Genomic DNA, 25,308 nt, shown 5'->3' with positions numbered 1-25,308 from the left:
CTACGCCTGCTGTTGTCCTGGTGGGGAATTATTTTGCAACACTCCCCTGCCTGCGTAGAAGTTTGCATGTGAAAACCTCTCCGACACTCCGTGTGCGTCTCTCCGGTGCGGAGCACACTGAAAGGTAAAAATCAGGCTTTACAAGGCATCCATTCCCACTACAGACCACTGCAAATGTATTGAATAAATGAAGTGATTGATGACTCATTCTGGAAGGTACTGAAAATGTCAAGAATAAAACTGATAAGATTGTTTTATATGAACGGGATTTTATGCGAAGAAATTCAGACACACATTTTCTATAGACCATATTATAACTTAAAAGGGAACTCTGCAGTTTGGCTCGTTTTTAGCACTCCCTAGTGTCCGTTTGTAGAATGGAAAATCTCCTTGCTGTGCATTCATCTTTTTAACACCTTCTAACTGCTAAAATGTCTCCCCAGCCTTCCTTAGTATCTACAGAAGTGATTCATCACTGAAATACACAAATCAGCTGTGTTCACGATCTAAAACATGCAGGACATGTACTAGAACCAGACTGCATTGCCAGGTTGGTTAGCTCAATTATTTCTAAGTCCTATCAGAGCTCGCCAGTCTGACGTTGCAAGTGGAATATTCTGGCCACATGGGGAGATAGGGGCCCGGTGGCCTTTCATCGACCCTGTAAAGAATCATTTTAGCTAACTGGCTCAAGAAAATTATTGAAAAATATGAAAAAATTGCGAAGTATCCCTCAAAAGTTTATATTATGATTGCTTTTTGCACTAGAGATATGAAAAAATACCCTTTTAACTCAATTAAATTCTTAAATATGGAAATTTGACAGTAAGATGGAATTTAATTCATTTAAACTCAAATTGCTAAGACATTTAGAGTAAACTGAAATGTAAACATTTAACTAAACAAAGTCTGAGATGGGGTTTCGAATAACTTAAAAATCCGTTAGGTTGCTACAATATTAGTAGATGATTACATAAGGACACATAAAGTGATCTAAAACCACATCAAAACTTTGAATCACTTCTAGCTATTACTTCTTTTTTTACACAGTTACTATGGATTACGATGGTCATCACAGAATGAATGCATAATAGTTTATTCTAGGCTTTTCAGCATCAGAAAGCTGACACAATACTATACTAAAGTTTTATTCTTAGGTGAAATCATTTAAAAGCCTGCTTTTTCCTCGTACCTCTCTGTTTCTCCAGCTTTTCAGCAACTGCATACCTTACAATCAAACACTAGAAACTATGTAAAACTGATCAGCTAGGTTAGAGCGGGTAGTGGCTAAAAAATTACTTACCTGGAGCAGAGATAGGCATCTAGTCTGGCGCACAGCTGTCGATCATTTGTCTAAATGGTATGTCGAGCTGCTCTTACACCATTATTTACACACATAAGCGCACACACACACACAGAGAAGGTATTTGTGACTCTCACAGCTGCTCGAGACAACCACATTGAATGCCTTTAATGAGATTACTGAAATTACATTATGTGAAGCATCATCTATACGTGGAAGGTTTTCCTCTGGGCAGTAGCAGTAGCTCAACAGGCTGAGCGAGTTGTCCAGTAATCGTAAGGTTGCAGGTTTGATCCCGGCTCCGGACAGAGAAGGTACCGGAGGTCGGAGGGACCAGCGGCACCTATGCTCGGCATGTCATGCTCGACTCTGTCAGTGAGCCCCAGGACAGCTGTGGCTACATCGTAGCTCATCACCATCAGAATGTGTATACAAGTGTATACTATACACGTGTGGGTCATTTATCATAAACTCTGACCAATCTCTTTTTTTGGTTTGTAATAATATGTAAATTAATGTTACCATGAAAAAATGTGTAAAGTAATCAAGTAAGTAAAGTAATAAATGTAACGTTTCATTTTAACTGCTAAAGGTTTATATATACACTGCTCACAAGAATCAAAGGAATACTTTTTTTATTGGGCCTAGCATGAAATCAATTAAACTTGTCTGATAATTTCCTGGTTGATTAAGCAGCTGAGGACATTGTTAATCACTTTCAGCTGTATTGGTGGACTTCACGACAGGTGCACTAAAGTGGCAACATTTACAAAACCCCCAAAACAGGACTGGTTTCACATGTAGAGGTCATTTCCAGTTTCTCCCTCTTGATCTTTTTCGGCTGGTTTTCCACCCGTGCTAGTTTTGGCTCTCTACTGGCAGTACCAGGCGATTCCTTAACCCTACAGAAGTTGCACAGGTTGTCCATCTTCTCCAGGATGGCACATCCACACGTGCTGCAGTAAGAAGGTTTAATGTGTCTCCCAGCAATCTCCAGAACATGGAGGAGATTTCAGGAGACTGGCGGTTATTCTCGGAGAGCTGGACAGGGCCGTAGAGGGTCCACAACCCATCAGCAGGACCGATACCTGCTCCTTTGTGCAAGGCGGAACAGGCTGAGCACTGGTCGTGCCCTACAGAATGACCTCCAGAGGGCCACTGGTGTGAATGTCTCTACCCAAACAATCAGGAACAGACTTCATGAAGATGGCCTGAGGGCCCGACGTCCTGTAGTGGGCCCTGTGCTCACTGCCCAGCACCATAGAGCTCGACTGGCATTTGCTCAAGAACACCAGAATTGGCAAGTCCGCCACTGGCGCCCTGTACTTTTTACAGACGAGAGCAGGTTCACCCTGAGCACCTGTGATAGATGTGAAAGAGTCTGGAGAAGACAAGGAGAATGTTATGCTGCCTGCAACGTCGTTCAACATGACAGGTTTGGTGGTGGGTCAGTGATTGTCTGGGGAGGCATAATTTTATCAATCCAGGATTACCTTAGGGAAAGTTCAAAGCACAGGGGGTTATAGTAATCAATTCATCAATACCAATACGGATCAACAATCAATTTAGACTTTGCAAAGTGGAGAGGAAAAATGCACACCAGTCAACGGTTGCCAGTTCACTCTCATCAGGCTGACGCCTTCCGACAGTATTTATTAAGCATACACACAAAAGATTGACGCACACACATTTTGAGACTCTCAGGCAGGAAGCTGTAAAAGAAAGTCTCAACTCTAACACTCCAGCTGCAATCTAAATCAACAAAGCAGTCTGGACTTTCTCAAGGGAGTTTTACTGACAAGAGGTCGGTACCAAGGCAAGGTCATCCTCCCAAAACCTCCTCCTTGTAAGACCTGCAGGGGCCTGTTCTCCATCACAGAGTAAAATAAACGGATGAAGCTACATTTAATAAACACCAGATGTTAAACAGTCAAGACATTAATAAAGTTAATATCAGTTTTTACCCATCACATATCCATGGAGGGACGCACAGACCTCTGCTGCCTAGGAAATGGTGCTCTGACTGCCATAAGGTATCGAGATGAAATCCTTGAACCCTTTGTCAGACCCTACGCTGATGCAGTAGGTCCTGGTTTTCTCCTAATGCACGACAATGCCCGGCCTCATGTGGTAAGAGTATGCAGGCAGTACCCGGAGGATGAAGGAATTGAAACAATTGAATGGCCTTCATGATCCCCTGACTTAAACCCAATAGAACAACTGTGGGACATTATGTTTCGGTCCATTAGGCGGTGCCAGGTTGCTCCTCAGACTGTACAAGAGCTCAGGGATGCCCTCACACAGATCTGGGAGGAAATGCCACAAGACACCATCCGTTGTCTCATTAGGAGCATGCCCCGACGTAGTCAAGCATGCACACAAGCTCGTGAGGGCCACACAAGATACTGAAAAGCAATTTGAGTTGCAGAAATTAAGTTTTTGAAATAATGGACTAGCCTGCCACATCTTCATTTCAGTCCAATTTTAGGGTGTCTTCACAATTGAGCCCTCTGTAGGCTGATAACTTTTATTTCCATTAAATGACTTGGCATCCTTTTGTTCCTAAGACATTGCCCTGTCGTTATTTGTATAGACATCCAACTTCATAATGAGATCTGATGTATCTAGTGTGTTTCTTTAAAGTGTTCCTTTAAATTTTGTGAGCAGTATATATATATATATATATATATATATATATATATATATATATATATATATATATATATATATATATATATATAATATTTCTTTTTTTGTTTGTTTAAATTCTTGTAATATGGGTTAAAATTTGCTCTGCCAAACAATTGAACTGCATCTTTTTTGAATTGTTTGCATTTTTGTGAGTCCTAGGTTGTATGTGTATGTGTGAGCATGAGGGTGTGTGACTGTGTTTGTGTAGAGACTTCACTTTTCATTCAATATTTTTATTTTAATCATTCTACATGGATGCAAAATATTTTATATGCCACTTGAAAGGTCTTCAGCTTTGAGCACATTGTTTTTGACCTGACATTTGAGGTAAGGAAAACTGTTTCTGTGACCCTCAATTCCCCATTTTCTTTTTAACAATTATTTGTTGAGAATCACTGCTTAAATTATATATTTTTGATCCTTTTCCTCTAAAAAGTTTCTTATTATTTTATTGTAAATTATATATATATATATATATATATATATATATATATATATATATATATATATATATATATATATATATATATATATATATATATATATATATATATATATGTATATATATGCGGTACGTGTGTGTGTGTGTGTGTGTGTGTGTGTGTGTGTGTGTGTGTGTGTTTATGTAACATATTTGTTACATAATAGTGCTTAATATATATATATATATAACTAAAAATAAAGCACTATTTACTTTCTCAGTATGTTCCTAGTTGGTTATTGACGCCGCACCGGAAGACTACATTTCCCATGAGCTCTAGCGGTGAAAATCACAAGACCCATCATGAGAGTGTAGTCTTACTTTCTAGCGTCTCTTTGGGATTTATTCTGGTGATATGGCTGTGGACACTATCGCACCCGACTGGGAGGTTGACCGTTTTGACGACGGTTCCCAAAGTAAGTGCTCCCTGCAGTCCTGGCATTCACAGAAATACAGCAACGGAGAAAAGTTAGCTGCAGTTTGCACATAGTGTCAGCCGACGTTGTTAGCAAAATGCTTTGCTGCTTTATTTCTTGTACTTTCCAGAAGAAAATACAATGTTTTTCATTCCAAACTATTTTGTAGACATTTTTCTTGGAAAAATTTAGTGTTTGGTGTAAATAAACATGCTGGAAATAAGTGAAAACAAGACGTAGTTAGTGGACGTCAAAGCTAGCTAGGATAGCTAAGGTTTAGCTTGCATCTTTGACAGCTGGTTCCTTTTGTAACAGCAACACTAATAATAATATTAATAATAATAATATAACTCTTACTATCATCAAAAGGGCTTATTTGTTCCTGTAATGTCTAATGTGTCTCATTAATAATAATTCCCTTCTCAACAAATGTATCTTGTTTACTTAATTGTAACACTGCTGTAAAACAGTTGTACTTCTAATGTGTTCATTTCTGCCTTCAACGTGCAAATATTTAATCAAAAAATATTACAAGACCTTCAAAAGCCTGTCTGTCTTAAAAAACTAAAAGTAAATCATTAACATCACGTTATTATGCAACTTCTAATAGTCACGTATTGCCATATGTTTGCTTAATTACCAAAACATTAATAATTCTGTAGCTGTATTTGGTTCATTTTGAGGCAACTGAATAAAGCAATGTTCTATACAAAGAGGTATAGGTGACATAGTTTAGTAAAAAAAAATATTTTCTAAAATTTGAGAGCAGAACTAATTAAATTCAAAATGTGTGTTCTCAAATGTAATAACTTTCATTTGAAAACTATTTTTCTCAGTCATTTATGTTTTGTAATCCACCTGTCAGAAATACACACAGAGGTTCAGATGAAGAACTACAGCAGGTTTCTGGAGGAGTACACGTCCCAGCTGAAGGGCATCGAAGAAGCTCTTGATGACTCCATAGGAGACGTGTGGGACTTCACTTTGGACCCCATCGCGTTGAAAGTAAAGCAGCAAAAACAACAGAAAATTAGCCTGAAAAGACTTCTGTTACTGTATCTTACCATCTGCTCTGTTTCAGCTTCTGCCTCATGAGCAGTCATCTTTACTGGAGTTAATTAAAACAGACAACAAGGTAAGCAGACACAAATTTGCCATGTTTTTGAACTCAGAGCAACTTTTTTTTTCTTCATTTGGAAATCCCTGTTTTGTTCAGGTTCTGAACAAAGTTATCACAGTCTATGCAGCTCTCTGTAGTGAAGTGAAACAACTCAAATATGAGGTGAGAATGGTCAAATGGTGAGCTCAGATCAGTTTATGACGTCTGTTTCTGTTAGATTTTCATTCAAATCATTTCCTTTTTTTCAGGCAGAAACCAAGTTCTACAACGGCCTATTGTACTATGGAGAAGGAGGTAGAATATCTGCAATTATTTGTGACCTAAGTGATACACAGCACTTCTGTTTTAATAATGAAAATGAGCAGTTTGGTCTGTTTTTATGTTGCAGTGTGTGAAACCAGTGTTGTTGAAGGGGGGTCGCAGATTCAAATGGGCAGATTCATTTCATTCCTTCAGGTGGGTGGTTAGCAATACCCTCCATAGGAGTTTTATTCATTATCAGTGCTGTTGTTTCAGTCATTATTTTTGTCTTCCTCACGTAGGAGTTGTCCTGCTTTGTTTCAAGATGTTATGAGGTGGTGGTCAACATTGTTCACCAGCTAGCTGCCCTCTACAACAGCAGCAAGTAAGAGCCATGAGCTGAGAAACCCATGTGGTTATCATTAGGGATGGGTACCTTTGACATTTGAATCGATTCTGTACTAATACCTAGGAATCGATACCGGTACTTAACGGTACTAATTTTAGTTACTTTTGAGTGTTTAATATTTTAATTCTCTTTTATAATTAAATATATATTTTTCTCGATATATAACCATATTTGATAAATATCACAATAAATAACATGCAACTGTTTGTATTTTAACATCATCCTTGTAGTTTTATAAGCTGATAATTGAACTGAAGCAAACATCTTTACTGTGAACTAAATTTACTGTGTATCTTCATTCCTTTTGCCATCCGTTTTCTTTTGATTTTTCCTACTGGGAAGTTAGAATTTCCGAGGAGAAAGCGAACGCACCATTAGCTGATAACAATGGTGGCAATGGAAGCTAACATATCAAGCTAACATTATCTTAAACGGTTTATTTAGCTGCTGGAGCAGATTTAAACGATGATGCCTCACACTTAAATCGTTGTCACTGGTTTCGTCTTCACCCAATCACCCGTCGCATTTAGTAAAGTGAAGCCAAACTTTAGAGCGCGTTCATGTTCTTCTATAGTCGGAAATTTGGAGTTCCGAGGAGAAAGCGAACACACCAGTAACGGAACGGAAGCTAACAAATCAAGCTAACATTATCTTAAACATTTTATTTACCTACCGGAGCAGATTAAGATGAGGATGTCTCACTTAGATCGTTGTCGCTGGTTTCATCATCATCCAGTTACCCATCACATTTAGTGAAGTGGACCCAAGCTTTAGCGTGCGTTCTTTCTACCATGCTGCTCTGTTTACAACTGGCTCGCAGTGACCAACGACATAACGCTCTTGCGCATGCGCAGCTGTCTAGGCAAGTTCTCGTTATGAAGGACGGGTACCGAAACGAGGCACCGTTTCAAATGACGTGAATCGGTGCTCAGTCGGTACTATGGAATTCGGTCGGTACCTTAAAAAGTACTTAATTCGGTACCCATCGCTAGTTATCATGAAGGTTTTATTTGATTGACTTAAATCCAAACATTTCCAGTGGAAACATGGAATACTCTGCTTCCATAAAAAACAACTTAGAGACTGATCAGCAATCTCTAAATAATGTCACAATTTCTGTAAGGGTTGTTGGGGAGGTGAAACATCGAGAAATAAACCGGTGCACCATTTCTAGGACTTAAAAGTTACCCACATCACAGCTGAGCTTCAGACAGCAGATTTGGAGTCTTACTTCCTGATGTTTGAACGTCTTGCCTTGGATTGGATAACAGCTACACGACTCCACCACTAACTTGCAACGTTTTATCTCTACAAGTAACACAAGCCTGGAAGAGCTTCTACCATGTGGTGGAGTTGCAAATGCTAACCGTTAGCTTCTACTAGTCGAGATGTCCTCTGCTAATTCCTAGAAGTTAACAAAAAACAGCCTTCCTCGTCGTGAGTCAAGATGGGTGAGTCCATGAATGTTAGGTGACAATGTGACATAGATCTGTCAGGCTTTTCAAATCCTAGATTTTCACTATGTGGGAGACTATTTTCATGTTCAGCCTGCATGAAAAACCCAGAGTGATTGATTGTAATCAGAAATAATCATTAAAAATGGGTTTTTCGGTGTTTCCACACCTTTAAAAGTCTCATTCACAGATTATGATAATCTGGCTGTGGTATAATGGTATGAATGAATGCCCTGTTGCTCTGGTGCTTCTGTTTCAGGGGCTTGAATTAATTCAAACGAGTAGGGGTTGGTTAAAAGCAGGATTTGGAGTCTAATATTCATGATATGCAAACATCTCTCCACTGATTGGCTAATAGCAATGCAACTCTTTTACTACCTCCATTTGTTTTTTTCTAAGGTAAAATATGCAACACTGATGTTTTATCTTTACAAATAACCCAAGCTCAAATGTGTTCCACCATGTTGTTGACTTGCTAATGCTAATGGTTAGCTTCTAGTAGTCAACGCATGCTCTTCTGTCTCCTGGGAGTGAAATCAAAACAACCTTTGGTGGTCACAAGCCAAGGTGGACGTGGTCATCAAATACTAATTTTCTCTGATGTTGAAGAGGCCGGCTCTTTCTGACCTGGTTATTTTCTTGTCTACTTACTTTCTGCGGCTAATGCGGGCAATGGGGGTTGATGAAAATGTTCACATTCAGCATGAGAGTGATTGATAGTACTTGAAAAAGAACAAGTAGCATATGGTTTCTCAGCGGAGGAAACGGGTTTGTCATTCCTTACCCAAACAGGTACCTCATTTTGCAGAACTAAGTTTGCTGATGCCTTTAATGTAGGAGAAAAGCAACTTCTGAAAAGGGCAAGAGAGGGGGCAGAAAGAAGAACTTTTACTAGACAGCAAGACTTTCTACAGTTTCAGGTTCCTCGTTCTAACACATTACCCAAACCCCTGATTAAAGGTCGTATACACTCCATTTTAATTTTTAATCAAGATGGGATATTTTATTTATCGGACCAGTCAAAAATGAAAGTTCTAAAAGATCCAACAAGTTTAACGTAAATGAATTTTCTAGTGTTCAGATAAGTTGTCTTTTTCCTTTTTTAGCTCTGAAATTGTTGTTTTCTTTTGTATTTTTAGGGGTGTAACCAAAATAATTGAGTCCTCGGGTGTCCATTTCCAAGTGAGTTTTAAGGTTTGATGAACTTTTAGAATTTTTTTCCACCTTCTCCACATTTAGGATGTCCTCGTGTCTTTCTGCAGGTTGTGTACGAGCACCTGGGGGAGCTGTTGGTGGTACTGATTACACTTGATGAGATTATGGAAAACCATAATACACTAAAAGATCACTGGAAGATGTATAAAAGGTAAGCACACAAACACACTAAGTGAAACAATCACCTTTTTTTGTAGTGAAGTAACAGAGAATAAGATCAACGTTGCCCTGCTCTATGGTGACTTTTGGGAAAGCTTCTGCTTCCTGCAGGCTTTGTTCTGGAGTGGCCTAAAAAGTCTGCATTTGAGGTAAATTTGTGAGGGGGTTTCATCTCACCCTGTCGAGGCAGTTTCCACTGTAGGAGTTCTGGAAAATCTTTGGGAAAGCTGGCAGGGACAATTGGATGACTCGGTCCTCTCGGATCTCTTTTTCCATACTGGACCCTTCTCTGGAAAAGGAACGGGGTGTTACCTGCCACAAATAAAGAAGCAGAATACCCCCCATGCCTTTTGGAGTAGGACATCTGGAAATGATGGGTTCTTTATGGGTTCAAGAAGACATGGGAGAAGAGCCAGTTGTTCATCACAGCGTGAGCAACACTATCAACGCTGGACAGTGACTCACTAAGCCTTCTCATCACATCAAGTTGCGACTATTTCAATATTGTCGTCAGTATTGCATAACCAGGAAATGGACCTTACACACACACACACACACACACACACACACACAATGAAATCTAGTTGGCAGACCACATGTTTTTAGCAGATTCTGGCAGGCAAAATGTTACATATAAAAGAACAATGCTGATGTCGCCAAAATGCATTTCATGGGAAATTACAGAACATTAGCTATGCCCAAAATGCATTTGGTTGTACCAAAACTCCAGGAAACATCTGCTGCCTGAATAACATTCCTTACTGGAACTGGTAGAAAATGTTACTGGATAACAGGATGCTGGCTTTTTGTGGAGCACGTTCGACCTTGAATCTTGGTTCGTAGGCACACTTTTATAGCTCCAACAGAAACTGCAGCTAAGCCAACGATTATGGCTGCCGTAAACCCCAAACCACAAATGGTCTTTACTGTCTGGTTGTGACATACAAGAATCGTGACCGTGGAACTAATAAGAGAAAAACATTAATCGGATTCATCCATTACGCTGCTCTGGACAGATGTTGGTGCCAGGTGTGGAAGGGGTTATATGTCATGGGAAAAGGGGGGTGAAAGCAGGTGTTTTACTGCGGCTTGTTGCTGAAGACCAGTCATTCTGCTGTCGTTTGTCCATTCAGACATTCCTATTCTCGCTTTTTTAGTGCCATGTTTGAAGCATTCTGGTTTTCTGTGCTGCATTTGAACTGTTTATCGTCTGGATTGAACTTTGTTACAGGCGCCGCATGATTTAAAGTGTTTTCACGTAGATTACATTCTGTGAGCGTGATTATTTAATCTCAGACTGGCGAGCTGTCCCTCCAGCATGTTTCAGTTTGAACCTGGACTCTTGATTTGACGTGAAAACACCTTTTCTAGGTTACGATATGACTCCTTTGCAAAAACATTCTGGAATCTTGGCCCCCCTCGCCAGGGTTGGCTCATGTTTCCTTTAACCCTCCCACTGTCTTCATGGGTGACCCCGCCAGGGAAGTTGGTGAGGCAGGGGTAAGGAGTGAGCACCACCCCACCCCTGCCATGTGGACGTCAAGGGATAAACCATCAACCCTGCTCAATGGTCAACTTTCCTGGTGGGGTCACCCATGAAGACAGTGGGCGGGCTAAGGGTACAGCAAAAGAAGAAATCCCACCAGATCTGGATCTGTTGGGCATTTCACGGAGCTTCTCTTATCTCTCGAGGGCCCTCTGAACAAAAGCACAAATCTTTTAAGAAGTGGACTTCAAGGACAGTTCTCAGTGATTCACCAAATAAAAACAGTCATTTATTAGTCAAAGTGAAGTTTGTGTGTTTTTCTTTAGGTTGTTAAAGTCTGTGCATCATAACCCTGGAAAGTTTTCCATTCCCGAAGAGAAGCTGAAGCCGTTTGAGAAGCTGCTGCGGAACCTTGAGGAACAGCTGCTGGAGGGCATGATCCTGCAGGTGATTTCTTTATGGTCAGCTAAAAGCTGCTCGACTCCGCTGACTACGTTTGACCCTGCTGATGTTTGACAGGCCTGTGTGGAGCAGAGGTTTGATGAGCCAAAGGAGGGAGTCTCTGTTTCCAAAAACAGCCATTTTGCTGAGGAGTTTGCCTTCAACATTCGAACCATATTCAACAACGTGGAGTCCAAGATTGGTCCGTTTCTTACCCACCTTTAAATTCTTTTATTTTCAAAATTTTCTGTTTCATTTGACGTAATTTTCTTTGTCTCTTTATTCAGGTGAGCCTACAGAGATTGACCAGAGAGATAAATATGCTGCAGTCTGTGCTCTGTTTGTTCTTCACTTTCACATTTTCAGGAGTGTGGATAAAAAACTCTACAAGGCATTGCTCGATGTCTGTAAAAAGGTCAAATTTTCTTTAAACCCCTTGCCTCCTCGCTCTTTCTTCAACACCTGATGATTTTTTTTTCTTTTCACGTTTCAGGTTCCTGCTGTCACTCTGGTTTCAAACATCATCTGGTTTCCTGACACCTTCCTCACCACTAAAATCCAGGCTGCAGCTAAACAGATGGACAAAAAGAGTCTTCAGGCAATCCGAGCACATAGAGACACCTATCTGCAGCAAAGAGCTCAGACGTTAACAAAGTCAGTACAAGTCGACTCAATAGTTCGTTTGTTGAGTTCAATTTCCCGTTTTTATCATTTATTAGTGTTTGTTTTTGTCATCAGAGACGTTCAGTCATACTACATCTGTGTAACTTCCTGGATGATGAAGATGGAGTCCATCCTGTCCAAGGAGCATAAACAGGACAAGATGGTGGAAGACCTTAACAGCAGATGCAACGTGTTTGTGCAGGTACACAGAGAAGAGGTTGCTGTTTTTGATGGACATTAACAGTTATTAGTCACTTTTAAAATGTTGAAAGTCGATTTTCTTTATTCTGATCTCTAAACTAATGTTGAAGAAGTCTAAAGTGCAGCACCCAGGATGTTTTATGAGAGCACAAAATCAAACACAAGTCTGGGACAGCAGTAGTGAAGGAGTAGGGTTGGGCATCGAGCATTGATTGGAACCGGGACCAACTGTTAGTTTTTCCCAGAATCGTTCAAAGTTTTTTTATTTCGATTCCTAGTTTTGATTCCTGTTATGCCGACCGGAAGAGGAATCCGCAGCCGATCTCCGTGAAAAATAAACGTGATCTGCAAATTGTGATCAACGCAGCTGTCTGTGTGCAGCACCGAGTCCCCCCTCCCGGCACGCAGCGGCCAAATATAAAACAACTGCGTCTGCCGAACTTTTACTCCATAATGTAAACTTTTAACTCCTGCAGCGAAAAATGCGACGTAGAGGAAAGTTGTTAAAATACGTCAACACGGTGGATTTAATAGAAACTTTAAAGAACTAACTGGACGGTGTGAGGTGAGTTTGTCTCACTGCAGAAATAAAAACACACACCGAGCATCAGCAGTCAGACACAGCCGCTCACCTGTGTGTGTGTGTGTGTGTGTGTGTGTGTGTGTGTGTGTGTGTGTGTGTGTGTGTGTGTGCGTGTGCGTGTGCGCGTGTGCGTGTGTGTGTGCGTGCGTCAGAAGGCTGAACAATAACCTGTAGAATAATTAAAGTCATCATGCTAGAGTAGCTTTCTCTGTGGTGGACCACACCAGCTTCTGCCACAGTAAATAAATATAATAATAATAATAAATCACACACAAAGTTGTGAACATTTTAATTTCCTTTTTGAACTATTTCTGTTGAGAGTTTTAATGTTTAAAATCTGTTAAGATTGCTGCTGACAGCAGCTACATTTAAGTTTCACTTTCTGTTCTGACTAGTGACGTTCACGAACTAATCGAATGTTTTGAACGAGAGCTGAGTCCCTAAAGAGAGCCCTTCATCTTACCAAACCTCCCCGGAAGTCGGTCAAACTCACCCGCTCAAACCCCACCCACTGCTGTGACGGGCGTAGGAGGAATGTATGGGAGGAAAGCTAACCAACCCCGTGCACCCTTATGGACACCGCAGGAAAACGTTGCTCTTGACCGACCCCCCCCCCTGGCTTCACTTCGTTGAAAGGAGCCAGTCTTTTGAACGGCTCTTTGAGTTAAACGACCGACTAATGAACGGCTCCCATGAAAGAGCCATAAATCCCATCACTAGTTCTGACTGAACGCTGCTGCAGCGTGGAGGTGTAGTTCTCAGTCATCCTGGACATGATCATCCTGAGAGTTGTAGCTGAAAACAGCTGGACGTTTCTGGATGTGTTGGAGACATTTAGCCTCTCATCCCAGAGGCTTCTTCCAGACTTTGGTTGTGGTCCGAAACAAACACACTGGTTGTGCTGCAAGTTGATGGGGTCTTTTCTCAACCCTGCAACCTCGAAATCGGAACAGACAGACAACTGGAGACATCAGCTGAGTTTTTACTCTATAGAGGAGTGTAGTTGGACGTGTCTACTTCTCCACCACAGGCTCTTTTATTACGCAGGCTTTATTACACAGAAAACAGAGAGGAGTGGTTACTTTGATAAGAACTGGGTCAGACTGGTTCTGACCACAGAGAAACTTTGTGTTCTAGTCACCCCCAGTTTATCAGCTACAGGAAGAGGAAGAAGCAGGCACATGGAACGCATCCCTTCTGCACACAAAGAAAGCTTCTGTTCTTTTTGCATAAGCCTCGTCACACACGAACACTGTTTCTACACGTGTTCCTATTGCAGACAGATAATATCACGCATGAAGCATAATATCTGAAAACTTAATTCAAGTCTTTTTCTTTTTCCTCCAAAACATGTTTTAGTCTAAATGAAGGTGATGTTGTTGTTCATAAAATTAAAATTCATGTTGAAGTTAAGATTATTTCATCAAGCAGAACCTGTGGTTCGCTGGCTCATGTAAAACGTGTCACGTCTTGAAAGAATCTGAATCGGGAATGGATAGGAACCGGAATTGAAACGAGGAATTGGAACCAGAATCGGAATCGTTCAAAAGTCAAATGATGCTCAACCCTACTCAGGAGGTAGAGCGGGTTGTCCAGTAATCAGAAGGTTGCAGGTTTGATCCCTGCTCTGACCAGAGAAGGCTGCTGTTGTGTCCTTGGGCAAGACACTTAACCCACCCTGCCTGCTGGTGGTGGTCGGAGGGACCGGCGGCGACTGTGTTCAACAGGCCTCACCTTGGTCAGTGCGTCCCAGGGCAGCTGTGGCTACATCGTAGCTCATCCCCACCGGCGTGTGAATGTGTGTGTGAATGGGTGAATGACTGATTGTGTTGTGAAGCGCCTTGGGGGGTTGTCGAGCCCTAAGAAGGCGCTATACAAAAACAGACCATTTGCCAGTCTGCAGTAAAACATGACGAGAAGAAAACGGCCCTCACATAGTTGCTCCACTTTTGCTTCACTTCTAACTTGCTCACAGGGCATCCTGTACGCGTACAGCATCAGCACCATCATCAAGACCACCATGAACATGTACATGTCCATGCAGCGTCCCATGACCAAGGCCTCTGTTAAAGCACTTTGTCGACTAGTTGAGTTGCTCAAGGTGTGTTTAAACCTTTAACTATGCCTCAAATCAGAATTTGTTATTGTTGGAGTGAAACTTACAAGGACGGCTCATGCCCTTTGACCCTTCCCTTCAGGCTCTGGAGCACACATTTCACAGGAGGTCGATGGTCGTAGCCGACTCTGTTTCTCACATCACTCTGCAGCTCCGGTCTCAGGCCCTCAACGCCATCGGCATCGCTAAGGTACACCCCAAAGAAACTATACATAACAAAGGCTGTTCTGTTTGGTCTGTGGTTTATTTATTCTTTTTTCCACCAAAGAAAAGAGTCATCTCTGACAAGAAGTACAGCGAGCAGCGGCTGGATGTGCTGTCTTCTCTGGTGCTGGCAGAAAATGCTCTGACTGGACCGAGCACAAAGGAACGCCGCCTGGTGGTGTCTCTGGCCCTGTGTGTTGGCACTCAGCTGGTAGGCAGGGAGACGTCTGTTACAGCCACCACACACACTCTTAAATCATTTTATACGTTGTCCTTTCTTCTTTTTTTATTTATTTATTTATTTTCAGAAAACCTTCAAAGAGGAGGAGCTGCTTCCTCTGCAGCTGGTGCTGAAGAAGCTGGATTTGATAACCGAGCTCATTGAAAGGTGTGTGTGTGTGTGTGTGTGTGTGTGTGTGTGTGTGTGTGTGTGTGTGTGTGTGTGTGTGTGTGTGTGTGTGTGTGTGTGTGTGTGTGTGTGTGTGTGTGTGTGTGTGTGTGTGTGTGTGTGTGTGTGTGTGTGTGTGTGTGTGTGTGTGTGTAACAGAATTCCCAGGCAAAGCATGGCATTTGCACCCACATTCCAGCTTTAACCAGCATATTGTTCTTGGCAAATGTTATGTGGAAGGTTAATCAATCAATCAAAGCTTTATTTATAAAGCGCCTTCCGCAACCCTGTCAGGAAGCCCAAGGCGCTGAACATGGTACAGTAGAAGTAGAAGTATAGTGAATAAATCAAAAATAAAAGCAATTCAAATTACAAAAAAAGGTGAAACATTCTAGTACAGGACAGATGGGTAAAACAAGGGATAGAGTGAACCAATGAAAACTGTGAAAGAAATTCAACGTAAAAGAGGGCCAAATCAAACATGTTCAGGAAACGCGAAGCGGAGGAGGTGGGTTTTTAGGCGATTCTTAAAGACTGGCAGAGATGGGGACAGCCTAACTGAGGGTGGCAACTGGTTTCAGGTTCAACTGCTGCAAAAACAATCGTTGTTGAGTGACCGCTGCTCTTGGGTAGTTTCCCTCAAGTCTTTCTGTTCCTACTCTTCTATACCATCGTCAGCGTTATTATATTCAGTGACCGTATACAAGCTTTTCCTCGTTGAGTGATGCTTGCTAAGCTCCACTAAACACACACTGACTGAATTTCTTGTTCCTGCCACCATAACTGTGAAGGAAAGCACATCCTCCTCAAACTCACAGGTGTGAGTTCCTCCCGTCTTATCTGACATGTCGGGCGAAGCCACTTAGTTGTCTGAAACTTCAAAAGTGTGTGTCAGCAGCTTTATATCACTTTCACACTCCGAGCAGCTGTCCTAACATCCTGCTCTCCAGAGCAGAGCTTTTTAGCTGTTGAAGAAAATATATGAAATGTTTGATCACACGTGTTATCCTGAAAACTTAGAGTTACCATTATGGTCTTCTTTATGTTCATTCTATTGTTCTTAAGTGATTTCTGCAGAATGATCCATATATGATATGTGCATTTTCATGTTGAATGGTTCATGGATGATTTGTACACCCTTATATTGAGTTTTACCCATATCTGATCAATGCATGCTTAAATTGGTTTTAGTTTCAGCTGAATGCACGAGGAGTCTCATGCTATGTGAAGGCCAGGTGCAGAATAATAAACTGTTGGCCGTTCAAAGAGGTCGGCCATGTCACTGCAGTCTTAGCTGAGGAGATAAGACACAGACCTGATGGAACAGAGGTTGACTCCCGACTTATCTGCAGGATGGAGAAAACAAAGAATGTTGGTTACCAAGGCAACAGGTTTATGGCCTTCAGCATGTTGGAGAAGGTGCCAGGCTTCATTTAGTAAGATCTAGTCAGATTTGTCGCGATACACCGGGAGGTGTGGATGATTGAAATACGAGGCGCGTGCAGAATCCTAAGAACTTGGAAGGTGGAAAACTGCTTATATTAGAAGGTTAAACCAGGAACATCGTGGAACAAAGAAACAACAGCACTTTATTAGGTTTATTTGCCACAACACTACGTATACACTATACAACACATAATCAATACACGTGTTTTTTTGTTTTTTTTCTTGCTGTGTCGACAGTTTGAGCTTAACCAGAGGGGCGTTTTATTTTCCTGATCTCTGCTTTAATTGGCACGTTTTAAAAATGCAGAAAACCATTGTATATTTGTTTTTTCCCCAGGGTTAAGCTGCAGTGTGACTGTAGTTTTCTTTACTGGCACCGAGCAGTTTTCCCCATTTATCTAGACGACGTGTACGACAACGCTGTGGATGCAGCACGAATGCACGTGAGACTCGTGATGTTGTTAATCCAACTTGTTGATTTTTATTATTTTTTACTTTTAACCTTTTGTCTTTAATGTTTGTAATGGTGATTTTCATCTCTGTGATTGGCTGGAGCAGTACATGTTTAGTGCTCTGAGAGACGCCGTGCCGTCCATGCTGCACGCCAAGCACTTGGAGTCATGTGACCAGCTGCTGGAGTGCTACGACAAGGAGATCATGGACGTGTTCAATGAGGTGAGCCACACGTGAAGCAAACGAGTCGTCATCATGCTCCTGCAAAGCTTCAGCTACAAGCCAGGCTGTACTTAAATGTGACGTATTCAGTAGAGATGTAATTATGTAAAAGAAGACAAGCCTCTATTTGAAACGCTTGTAGGACTTTTTTTGGAGCATAAACACAGACGGCTTCTGCACAAATATTATAGCTCATCTAATCTTCACACTGAGACCAGACAGCTGGCTGCTTTCACACAGGAGCTTCATTTAGTTTGGCTTTTACACCAAGGTCCTTCTGCCAGTAGCCGAGTCTGTTCTCAAACATCTGGCTTGATAGCAAACAGTCTTTCTGCACAGGGAGTGACTGAAGCGATTAGAAGGATCTCGACTTTCAGGACATGAGCTCCACAACCTTGGCAGTAACGGTTCTATTGTGGATTGTTTACATTTGAAATCCTGTGGCCAGCTGGGCCTCAGACCTAATCACAACATCACACAGTTATGTATGACGGAGCCACGACGCAAGTTCTCTAAAACACGCTTCGACTCGGAGCAGCTCAGAGCGATTAGATCTGGGTTACCTGCACCAGGTGTAAAACAACAACACACACTCGGATCTACATTAAACTTGTTCAGTCTCTAACCTAGTTGGACTCTGGGCAGCGACCCGGTCCGTGGGAACTGGCCCAAACCTCCTGGTTGTTGTCTCCACAGGGAGGGGACAACTTTAACTTTAAAGCAGAAGCACTTCTATAAAAACGAGTCAAAGATTCATTTATTAACTAGATTTATATATAAAAAGCAGAGAAAAGGTACAAAAACTGGGATCTAAACTTCACTTAAGTGTAACATCACACGTTGTCTTTATAGGTTTTCAATAAATAATAACACAGCTTGTTTAAAGATTAGAGCACCACGGTCAGATTATGAGCTCACACAGATTCAGTCCTTTTTTCTTTTGTAGCAGACTGGCTTTGAGTTTTTCCAGTTTAACAATTAGAATTCCAGCTGCTACTTCCTGTTGGTTTACCATCTAAATATTTGAACTCAACCACTAAGAGTAACTTTGTCTGATAAATTAGATGTAACACTAACTGGTCTAGAAGAAATAGCGTTAAAGTTCATGGATCTCATCTAAACAGGCTGCGCAGTGGAGCAGTGGTTAGAGCTGTTGCCTTGCAGCAAGAAGGTCCTGGGTTCGCTTCCCGGCCTGGGATCTTTCTGCATGGAGTTTGCATGTTCTCCCTGTGCATGTGTGGGTTCTCTCCGGGTACTCCGGCTTCCTCCCACAGTCCAAAAACATGACTGTTAGGTTGATTGGTCTGTCTAAATTGTCCTTAGGGGTGTGTGTGTGTGTGATTGTTTGTCCTGTGTGTCTCTGTGTTGCCCTGCGGTGGACTGGCTCTCTGTCCTGGGTGTACCCCACCTGATTGCCCATTGACCGCTGGAGATAGGCACCCCCCCCCCACCCCCCCACCACCACCACCCACCCCCCCACCCCCTGGACTCTACATGGACAGGCAGGTTTAGAAAATGGATGGATGGATCTCATCTAAACTGCTTTGGTCCCAGGAAACACAGTTTCAGCTCCACATACTGGAACAGTTTATCAAAAGTTATTTATGGTTTAAATTGACCATTATCACGACTGTTGACTGCTGAATACAGAACCTACTTAAATACAAATCCAAAGATGGAAAGATTACTGTTCAGACATTTGGGATAACCTGGAAATGTTCTTGTTTTGCATGGAAGCACGTCTGAAAATAGTCTGAATCTGAAATATAGTAAATGAACAACACATGCTTGTCAAAATTAGAAATGAAGAGTTTAAAAAAATGAAAATTATGAATTATTTCTTTCAAGTTTTGAAACACCTTCTGCAGAAGTTCCAGCCTGGGAAATCTTAGATTTTCAGGGAATCTGATGAGATTTCCTCCTGTGCTTCCTGGAGCATATCCAGAGACTGTGCTGCTGAATTACACCCAGATCGCTGGCTGCAGGGGTGGATTAAGCAGTGAAAAGATCAGGAGCTTTGTCCAGATGACTACATTTTTAGCACGTACAAAAACATATATATGTTTTTTTTATGAAACATTTCAACTTTGAAATTTTGACCACCTTAAAGCCGAAAACATGTGAAACCAAACCGTCTCTGGGACTTACATAAAGATTTGAGCCATGTTAATACAGTGATCCTAACGTTTATTCACATCTCATTAAAGAAAAGGCAAAATTCCCAATAATCACTGAAATAATTAGAAACTCAAAAATAACAAATAAATATTTGCTAAATTATACTAATCTAAACAATTATAATTAGAAAGCTTTATTGTCGTACAACAACAGAATATGCTGCTGTCACAGCAACATTGCAAAGGTGCTGGTCCTAATATTTACATAAGACGAGTAAACAAAAAGGAAAGCATAGGATAAAACAAAAGCACCATAAAAACATGGCCGCCATCTGAAAGTTAAATAATTGTAAGTAGGTTATTATAAATAAAGTTTTTGGTGCATGTGGGCATTCAGAGTGGTGATCACTTGGGGAAAGAAACTGTTCTTGATCCTTGAAATAAAACATTGCTTTTCAGTTGTGGTTGAAATGAATAACAACGGGCCAAAACGTCTGTCAGCAGACATTATTCTGATTGAGTCACAGAAATCATTTGGCTGCAGTGACTTGCCTCAAAGTGTTCAACACACTATTAGGTTACGGATCAAATATTTCTGTTGAACCACAGTTTAAAAGTAATGTCATGATTTTCTTTGTTTAGTCACAATTACTTTTGCCAATTAAAACATATTTCGGTGATAATTTGATAAATTAATAAATTCTGTCGCTACAGGCTTCTTAATATGAGGATTGCTGGAAAGACGCCTGTCAGTGACTCGATGCGATCTGCTGGGTTTCCTTATCCTGGAATCTTTTTCCCAATTATCTTAATGAACTGAACTCAGTTGGAAAGTTTACTTTGTGAAGAGCCTTGAGACGACTCTTGTTTTAGTTTGGAGCTAAATAAATGAACTGAATAGAAATCCTGCTTCCTCTCAGCACCTCCTGGACAAGCTGTGTAAGGAGATCGAGAAGGACCTGCGTCTCTCCGTCCACACCCACCTGAAGCTTGACGACAGGAACCCTTTCAAAGTGGGCATGAAGGACCTGGCCCACTTCTTCTCCGTCAAACCCATCCGATTCTTCAACCGCTTCATTCACATCAAAGGTGTGGGAAATATGGCGTCTTTTCTAAGTGGTGTGGCTTTGTTGAAGGCGCCGTAATGATTTGGGTTGTTTTTATCGTCCCTGCAGCCTACGTGACCCACTACCTGGATAAGACGTTCTACAACCTGACCACTGTGGCGCTGCACGACTGGGCCACCTACAGTGAGATGAGGAACCTGGCCACGCAGCGCTACGGACTCACAATGACAGAGGCACACCTCCCCAGCCAGACGCTGGAGCAGGTTTGAGCTTTGACCCCTCACGTCCTGTCAGCGGGGCTTTCGCATAAAAATAATAAACCTCTGTTCTCATCAGGGTTTGGATGTTCTGGAGATCATGAGAAACATTCATGTTTTCGTCTCACGTTACCTCTACAACCTCAACAACCAGGTGAGACTTAACCCCCCCAGGATTCAGCTCAGTTCGCTGTTACACAGCTCGCCATGAAACTGACACCTTCTCAACAGATCTTCGTAGAAAAGGCGAGTAACAACAAGCATCTGAACACCATCAACATCCGTCACGTGGCTAACTCCATCCGGACGCACGGCACCGGCATCATGAACACCACCGTGAGTCCGCCGCCAGCATTGCAGCGTCTCTGCCGAAGAGCCGAGAGTAACTCTGTTCTCTTCTCACAAAAGGTCAACTTCACCTACCAGTTCCTGCGGAAGAAGTTCTACATCTTCAGTCAGTTTATGTACGACGAGCACATCAAATCCAGACTCATAAAGGACATACGGTTCTTCAGGGAGACCAAGGATCAGTCGGATCAGAAGGTGACGCTCACGTCATGTCCACATCTAACAGGGTTACGGCTTAGCTGCTGATGCTCAGCACCGGTTTTTTTTGCAGTACCCGTTTGAGCGCGCAGAGAAGTTTAACCGTGGCATCCGGAAACTGGGCCTCACTCCTGATGGACAGAGCTACCTGGATCAGTTCAGACAGCTCATCAGCCAGATCGGTGAGACGATCTCAACACGGACTCAGAAATGTGTCTGCAGGGTGAAAAGTGCAGCATTTCACTCTTCTGCTTTACTGTCAGGCAACGCCATGGGCTACGTGCGTATGATCCGTTCTGGAGGCCTCCACTGCTGCAGCAGCGCTATCAGGTAGCGGAGCCACCAGGAAAATGTGACTAATATACTTAAATTTAGTTTTCTCTTAGGTCTGAAGGTTGTTTTTTTTTGTTTGTTTGTTTTTGTTTTTTGGATCTCCTACAGATTTGTCCCAGACCTGGAGGATATAGTGAATTTTGAGGAGCTAGTGAAGGAGGAAGGACTTTCAGAAGAGACCCAGAGAGCCGCCAGGTAGGAACCCCAAAAACCTCTCCATGAGGAAGACCTTTAGTTCAGTTTACATTTCTTGTCTGCAGGGGGCGCCAAAGCCTAATAAATAAGAAGTATTACCTGTTTGCAGGCTTTTCTGTCCCTGATCATTGTGTCTTCCATCCCAGTGTCTTAGATTCAGTGCTGAGTGATCTGACCAGTAACTCTGCAGAAGGGTCAGAGTACTTCAAGATGCTGGTGGCCGTGTTTGCACCTGAGTTTCGGAGCATGAAGAACATGCACCTGAGGAACTTCTACATGATCGTCCCCCCTCTGGTCAGAGCTGCACCCCGTTCTGCTCTAACTTGTCTCTCCATTTTTTTTTTTTTTTTTTTTTTTTTTTTGCGCAAAATCTTTAAAAACTAACCACAAATCTGAATTGCAGACTGTGAATTTTGTGGAGCACTCCATCAGCTGCAAAGAGAAGCTAAACAAGAAGAACAAAACCGGCGCTGCTTTCACAGACGACGGCTTTGCAATGGGTGAGCACAAACAACACAAAGGAACTCTTAGTTTTCTGTAGGTTGGTTCAGGACTCTTATCTCTGCGCTCTCAGGTGTGGCGTACATTCTGAAGCTGCTGGACCAGTATCTGGAGTTTGACTCTCTGCACTGGTTCCAAGCGGTCCGAGACAAATACAGGAAGGAGCTGAGCACGGTGGTGAAGGAGCAGAACGTCCAGTCAGCCGGTCAGGATGAGAAGCTGCTGCAGACGATGAATCTCACCCAGAAGAGGCTCGACTTCTATCTGCGGGTTCGTCTGTTGTATTTCAAATGTGGAGTAAAATATCTTAAAGAATGTGAGATTCTTTATTTTTTTTCCTTTTGATCCCAGGAGTTTGAGCTGCTTTACTTCTCATTGAGCAGCGCACGGATCTTCTTCAGAGCTGACAAAACCGCAGCCGAGGAAACTCGAGGTTTGAGATGCAGATATTTTGTCTTTAGTGAGGATTTAGACTGGGCATCAGAAGTTACAGGTGTAAATCACTGAAAACCCTTTTTTTAATTATTATTTGTGATTAAAATAGGTCACTGAGTTTTTCATGCAGGCTGAACATGAAAATAGTCTACACTGATCTCCTGCATTAGCTTCTGGTGGAAAATAGACGGTGAAACTCTAGGATTAGAAAATCCTGACAGATCTACGTCACACTGTCACATAACATTCATGGACTCACCCATCTTGACTCAAGATGGGGAAGGTTGTTGTTGGTTTAGCGTCCAGGAAACGGCAGAGAACGTCTCGGTCGGTAGAAGCTAACTGTTAGCATTAGCGACTCCGCCACATGGCAGAACTCCTTCTAGCTTGTGTTATTTGTGGAGGTAAAACATCCACATTGCAAGTCAGTGGCAGAGTTGTGTAGTGGTTATCCAATCCGGGGCGAGATGTCCAAATACCAGAAAATAAGACTTCAAAACCTGCCGTCTGAAGCTCAGCTGTGATGTGGGTTGCTGTTAGTTCCTGGAAATGGTGCATTTTTTTCCCCAGCAAGAATGAGTTACAATGCATTAATTTCTACTAGAGCAGCAGTAGCTCAGGTGGTAGAGCGGGTTGCCTCATGATCGGAGGGTCATGGGTTCGATTCCAGCTCCCGCCAGGGGTATCCTGCTATTGTGTCCTTGGGCAAGACACTTCACCCAACTTGCCTGTGTTAGTGGTGGTCAGAGGGGCCGACGGCACCAAATGGCAGCCTCGCCTCTGTCAGACCTCCCCAGGGTGGCTGTGGCTACAAGTAGCTTACCATCACTAGCAGTGTGTGAATGTGAGAGTGTGTGAAAGCGTCTTTGGGTGTCTAGAAAAGCGCTATATAAGTTCATTGCATTATTATTATTATTATTATTATTATTACTAGAGACCATTGCAGATGTATTAACTCATTCACTGCCAGCCGTTTCTGCCTGCCAGCATTTTTGCTGTTAGTTGAAGAGTAACAGAATATTGTGCTCTATGACCATGTGAACACCAAAAAACAGAGTAGACTCACTTCTTACATCAGGAAAAATCTGTGCTTGTTGCTTTTTCTGTTCTTTCACAATACATTGGCCAAGTGTGAGCGGCAGAAGCTTCTCCCGTTGGCGCCTCGCGCTTTTCACAGCAGCGTCCCAAAACAATCTCCTAGTTCATGTATTTTCTGCTGATCACGTGACGTGTGGCACACATGGATGGAGATCGCCTTTAGAGCTGTGATGTTTACTCTCAAGGCGCAGGAGCTCCTTCCAAAGCCCACCCCATTAAAAACAGTAATTAAATGTAGTGAATGAGTTCAACGAGTGAACCGCACCTTCAATGCTTTTATGTTTTTCATCAGAGGATGCTGGGAAAGCGGGAGTTTCATCGGAGGGCTCCACGGCTCCTGAACCACCCTCCAAGTGAAAACCTTCCCTTCTGACTGGATCAGAACTATTAAAGTGTTGCCGGGTAAAAATCAGCCTGCAGCTAAAGCAACACAAACTGCACAAAAGATTTCAGGATGAAGAACTGGAGAGCGCCCAGAGAAGCTGCTGGGTGTTTTTATATCCCACAAAGTCATCTCCAGAGAAGATTGTAGTTTAGTTATCAGCTGCAATATCTGCTATTTTGTAAAGTTCCACTTCTGTAGCAAATCGTTTAAGGTTTGCCTGAATGTTTTCCTAATATTTTATGTTTGTGCCAAATGTAAGTGCTGTTTCTTTTAACATTTTAAACACTGAATAAATGTGGGTGCCTTATGAACTGTGCATCATTTTGATCATTCGACTTAACTGTACTCTAAAGTTAAAGATGGTTAAGTTTTAGTTTTCTGCTGCTTTGGAGCCTTTTAATATATTTCTTTGAATGTGTGGAAACATTAACTTTGTCATTAAACCTTTTTATTCGTAACAAAAACGTCCTCGTTTTTTTTTTTTTTTTTTTTTTTAGCGACCTGAGAATTTTGTGTCGAGAATGTTGTTGAAATTTGGTTCGTTTGTGAAAATGCAGCTTTTAAAAAATAACACCGGTCTAATGAATGTAAAATATCTGCATAGTGGTCGTGATTTAGCTCATAAATAAAAAAAAAACTTTAAAATCTCAAAAGTAATAAACATGACACGGTGGTTCAGGAAA

The 25,308-nt window shown here is 42.0% G+C and overlaps 1 protein-coding gene across 1 annotated transcript; it reads left to right on the top strand.

Moving 5' to 3' along the window:
• Positions 1-4,741: 4,741 nt before the first annotated feature.
• On the top strand, positions 4,742-25,080 carry washc4 (WASH complex subunit 4). The gene is made up of 33 exons (XM_015964919.3): positions 4,742-4,891; positions 5,757-5,896; positions 5,973-6,026; positions 6,108-6,173; positions 6,260-6,305; positions 6,400-6,467; positions 6,554-6,636; positions 9,254-9,296; positions 9,377-9,480; positions 11,301-11,421; positions 11,494-11,617; positions 11,703-11,830; positions 11,909-12,069; positions 12,154-12,280; positions 14,838-14,963; positions 15,061-15,168; positions 15,247-15,393; positions 15,491-15,570; positions 17,354-17,459; positions 17,575-17,691; positions 20,729-20,897; positions 20,984-21,138; positions 21,212-21,286; positions 21,364-21,468; positions 21,541-21,675; positions 21,752-21,860; positions 21,942-22,008; positions 22,120-22,206; positions 22,353-22,500; positions 22,610-22,706; positions 22,781-22,977; positions 23,059-23,140; positions 24,533-25,080. Exons 1-33 carry the CDS (start codon positions 4,831-4,833, stop codon positions 24,595-24,597), a joined length of 3,501 nt encoding a protein of 1,166 aa, XP_015820405.3. The 5' UTR covers positions 4,742-4,830; the 3' UTR covers positions 24,598-25,080.
• Positions 25,081-25,308: the final 228 nt, after the last annotated feature.

This window comes from Nothobranchius furzeri, chromosome 4 (assembly GCF_043380555.1).
Source record: "Nothobranchius furzeri strain GRZ-AD chromosome 4, NfurGRZ-RIMD1, whole genome shotgun sequence".
Taxonomy (NCBI): Eukaryota; Metazoa; Chordata; class Actinopteri; order Cyprinodontiformes; family Nothobranchiidae; genus Nothobranchius; species Nothobranchius furzeri.
This window is presented reverse-complemented; position numbering and strand designations above follow the sequence as displayed.